At 42.3% G+C, this 5,000-nt stretch overlaps 1 protein-coding gene across 2 annotated transcripts in view; it reads left to right on the top strand.

Annotated features, from left to right (window-relative positions):
• The first annotated feature begins 4,492 nt into the window (after window positions 1-4,492).
• The window catches only part of LOC137994514 (uncharacterized), a 14,775-nt gene continuing 14,267 nt past the window's right edge, over window positions 4,493-5,000 (top strand). For both annotated transcript variants that reach the window (XM_068840098.1, XM_068840096.1), the window contains exon 1: window positions 4,493-4,561. In XM_068840098.1, the coding sequence (XP_068696199.1) occupies window positions 4,540-4,561 (22 nt within the window). In that variant the 5' untranslated portion in view covers window positions 4,493-4,539. The remainder of the gene's footprint in view (window positions 4,562-5,000) is intronic.

Here is a 5,000-nt window from a genome sequence, read left to right on the forward strand (position 1 = left end):
TAAACACAGGCAAATTATTTTGTCAGTTAACTCTCAGGCTACCGAGATGCAACTTGTTTTGCCTGACATACACTTTTCTAAACAGCAGTGGTGAATTGGTTTTTTTTTTTTTATTTTAAAGCAAACCATTTTTAAGTTTTACACTTATGGAAGTCGATAAAAGAGTAATAAAACTCAACAGCTATTACACCTTCGAACATCTGCTTCCCTAATTCTCCGGTTAAACATGAAACGTTAGTGATGTATTGGTATATTTGTTAATTTAAACACAGGCAAATTATTTTGTCAGTTAACTTTCAGGCTACCGAGATGCAACTTGTTTTGCCTGACATACACTTTTCTCAACAGCAGTGGTGAATTGGTTTTTTTTTTTATTTTAAAGCAAACCATTTTTAAGTTTTATACTTATGGAACTCGATAACTGAGGAATAAAACTCAACAGCTATTACACCTTCGAACATCTGCTTCCCTATTTCTCCGGTTAAACATGAAACGTTAGTGATGTAATGGTATATTTGTTAATTTAAACACAGTTAAATTATTTCTTAACTTTCAGGCTGCCGAGATGCAAAAATTTGGTTTTATCAACGGAGTTGATAATGTAAATTGAGGGGTGGCGAATGGCTCTTCAAAAACTCTGGGGCTCGCAAAATTTTAGTCGAATTTCACGGGTCTCGCAATCTCGTTTTTTGGGCGGTTATGTGCGTCTCGCAGTCTCGTTTTTTATATGAAGGTGTCAAACACTTTGAAGTCTCGGTCTTGCAATCTAAAAAGTCAAAATGTCTCGGGCTCGCAAAGAAAAACGCTGGTCTCGCCGTCTCGCAAAGTCTCACATTTACCATTCGCCACCCCTGCGACCTGCGATCTGCAGATTAGACCCGCCGAATTTCGGAACGTGATCACCACTTTCCCGCAACAAATTACCGACTTGAAGGCGACAAATCTCTCTTCGAAAGAGCTGATAAAACTTTCCTTCGACAAATTGGCTAACATTTTACCCTGGATGCCAGAGGTCTTCTCGCTCACCAGCGGCGAGGAGCGTCGAAGTAGTGCTGGTCGGCGAGAGACGACGGCGACCTGAACCATTTTTCCCTGGGTGAGAGAGTTAATCCATAAATCCTATAGAACGAAAAATGGTTCCGTATCCCAGCACTAACCGCCACTGTCGATGCGCGCAAACGAACTGAAATAGATTTGTGTTCCCCACAAAATTCATCTCGCCCCTAAATATGGTCATTCAATAAAAAATTAACTACTTTTTTCTGCTTAACGTAAGTTCACAGTACAATCTGATCGATCCTGAATGCTTTAACACTTTTCTGAATACGAAACACCTTTTGTGTTACGTTTTTAGCCTTCGTTGATGGATATCTACACCGTCAGGAGACGTCCAGCCGAGAATTCCTGAGTCGGCTTAAGCTCCTCATGGAAGTTAAGAAGACCATTTAAAGGGGTCACCCAGAAGTCTTAACAGCAGAGGCCCTTTGGCTCACAGGTCCTCACACATTCGTACGACGAAACACATCCTTTTCTGGGGTTAAAAACCTGGCTACCGGCCTGTTAATTAATCATTTGTAGGAAGAAGAAATTCCTGTCCTTAAAAATAGACACGCATTGCTTACGTGTGGTAGTGAAGTAACACAGCGATTTATTCCATAGAAAATGTCAACTGAGCTGTGTGTTGTCTTCCAGGAGATTCAAGTTGTCCTTGCTTACTATGTAGGTCTAACAGTACACGATATCGTTTTGGTATTGTCTATCATTGTAGTGCCATGGTAGAAGTCTTGGGTAAATAGCCTGAGAAGACATGTGGTTACTAGCAAAGTACTGAACCCAGAAAGATTGAAGAAAATAAATGGGAGGTGAGAAACATATGCTTCTGGGCTGACATGTTAATAATTTTCAAGCTCCCTCACAACTTCTTTCACCACAAGTTTAAGCGTGCCCTCTGAGCATCTGACAGCTTTGTAATACTAAAGGTTACTAACGTGAAGCATCTGTGTCAAATGATGGCAAGATACCGGGTTTTCGTAAGTTTCTTTTTCTGTCAAGTGTTATAAAGTTTGACAATAAATGGGCGAATTCAAAACAAAGATCACAATCGCCCACCATTGTTTCTGCAAAGTCAAAAATTTACTCTCCAAGACGAGGTTATTTATCACCAGGTAATTCCATCATTTTGGAAATAGCAGCTACTTTATTAGTCATCGGCGTCACAATTTTTTGCTGATTTTGGGGCTCATTTTGTTGAACTCAAGCACGCTTCCAGCAGACCTGTTTATTTTTGGGTAGTAGCCAAAACGCGGGGCCGGGACCGGGGCCGGGGTCGGGGTCGGGGTCGGGGTCGGGGTCGGGGTCGGGGTCGGGGTCGGGGTCGGGGTCGGGGTCGGGGTCGGGGTCGGGGTCGGGGTCGGGGTCGGGGTCGGGGTCGGGGTCGGGGTCGGGGTCGGGGTCTGGTTCGGGGTCGGGGTCGGGGTCGGGGTCGGGGTCGGGGTCGGGGTCGGGGTCGGGGTCGGGGTCGGGGTCGGGGTCGGGGTCGGGGTCGGGGTCGGGGTCGGGGTCGGGGTCGGGGTCGGGGTCGGGGTCGGGGTCGGGGTCGGGGTAATCTACGAAAGAGACATCTTTGTTTTTCGAAATTAAGAGAATTTCAGACTGAAATTGGAATTTTTGTGGGGAATATACACTAACTCCTTGAGACACTGAAGATCCGCTGAGCTCCACATTTTAAAAGCACATTTTAATGTTTACTTCGTAAGAACCTCCGCAATACAATTAAAACGAAACAGAACATAGAACTTGTTTTCGCAAAATTGTTTTCAATGTTGTTCTGTTCTTTATAGTGATATTGGATTCGATCCCGTGACGTCCGAATAGAATTGACTAGCAAGTTAGCAAGTTCCCGTGCGACTCTGGCTTTACTACAAACCGTTTCTAGTAAAGACAGACAACAACATGACAGCAACACGAGCAACGAGGAAATTTAAACTTTGCGTGACTGCGTGACGATCACATTTTTTTTATTTTTCTCAAGAAGTAAACATTGCAATGATCAGCGAGTCTTCAGTGTTTTTGGCAGTTGGCGTATATTTCATGCACTCCAATTTCAGCATTTCCGGAAATGATCTTAACTTCCAAAAACAAAGTCCGATTTTCGAAAAGACTAAGTCAGGTTATCGCAAAAACCATCAGGAGAATAACGACAAAAATTGAAACCAAAAAAAATGAGAAAAAGAAAAGGCACCCCGACCCCGACCCCGACCCCGACCCCGACCCCGACCCCGACCCCGACCCCGACCCCGGCCCCCGCCCCGGCCCCGGCCCCGCGTTTTGGCTACTACCTTATTTTTGTGACTTATGCGCTACCACAAAATTCTCCCCGTATCACATTTCAACACAAGTATGCAAATTTGTTAAGCTCGAAAATTACACAACATGATAAGGTTACAAAAGCTGGAAATTTCACAGAAATCTTTTCCAGCGAAACATTTATTGAAACAAACAACATATTTGCGATAAGGGGCAAGAAACCCTTCCTATTTCAGTTGCGTGCGTGCAAACGAAACACACAATCACAAAGCATATGCAATTAAATAAATTTCTGACAGTTCACATCAAACCCTTTTCAAAAGAACCTTGACAGTAAATAATACAAGACAAAAGAAACAACAAGTTTTCATTCAAATAATTTTTCACTGTCACATTTCCAATTTTTTTTTACCTTTGCTGAGTTGAGTCATAAAAATGAATGTAACTTGCCGGACAACTTAGATGCGACTTCAGTAAACACAGTGATGCATTCAAGGCGTTCGATTCCTTCAGTGTTTGTTAAATCCATAAAAGAATTGCCATTTGACTTCAGTGTTGTATATAGTACCAAGCTTAAGCTTACGTGATATCCAACGGCAAAAAATGAAATTGTTGTCGAAGACCATTACTCGTCGCTTTAAAGATTCCGGGTATTTATTTTTCATCGCCTAAGTTGTTTATCCAATTGACGTTCCATTCTTGAGCTCCATAAGGGCATATTTTGTTTAAAGATGCACTAAAAGCCATTTGCGTTACAATGACTTTCAACGCCGTTCCAGGTTAATAATTAAATGTCCTCCCGTGTGCACCAGAGAAATCTACGCATTACCCCAGCCCCCTCAAACCTAACAAAATACGCACAGAAGACTCTATGCACAAAGACACCACTAAGCAGGGGCGTGACAGGCAAGACTTTTACAGACACGGAAAAAAATTACAAAACGACGAAACGCTACGCAGATTCCGACTGGGTTTAGCAACCCAGTAAAAAACGACGAAATAAACGCAAATTCCTACTGGGTTTGCCATACTGGCAACCCAGTAATTATTAGTCGGAGGAATATTACCCCGTGAATCGTGCACAATAAACTTTGTTTTGTAACGTTATTAAAGCTGTCTATTAATGCAAATAAAAGGGATATTAATTAATCATAACGCTTTCGGTTCTTTAAGATTCAGTCAAATTCAGGGCATGGTAGGAGCACGTATTTTAGACTCCGTGGGTCGACCGGAATGACGCGGCTTAATTTCGCAGGTAAAATCTGTGATGTGGGTAATCGTAATTGTTAGGAGGCCAACCGTTAATGTACTACTTGATCCTAACGCTAACAAGTTTAACTGAACGTTAGGGCTTCGAATCCTAACATACTGAAACGGAGAATTCAACTACAAAATGAACATGTCTCACTCAAAACTGAATCCAGGAATAACTTCCTTCTTCCTTTCCGGAAGGGACTAGAATAGAGTCTATGAACCACTTCTTACTGCGCGATTTTGACAAAATATAAAGAATATTTAGATCGCATCAGAATATGAACAGTGTGTTTGGGAAGCCGTTTGAAACTTGAAAAATTCAGTTCTCAATTTTCGAGCACTTTATCGAGAACTGCAACATTTTCGAACCTATATAAGCAAGGGGACAAAATCTTGAAGCCCAATGATCCAGAGAATTTTTTTTCGATTGACTTCGCCTT

Source organism: Montipora foliosa, chromosome 3 (assembly GCF_036669935.1).
Source record: "Montipora foliosa isolate CH-2021 chromosome 3, ASM3666993v2, whole genome shotgun sequence".
Classification (NCBI taxonomy): domain Eukaryota; kingdom Metazoa; phylum Cnidaria; class Anthozoa; order Scleractinia; family Acroporidae; genus Montipora; species Montipora foliosa.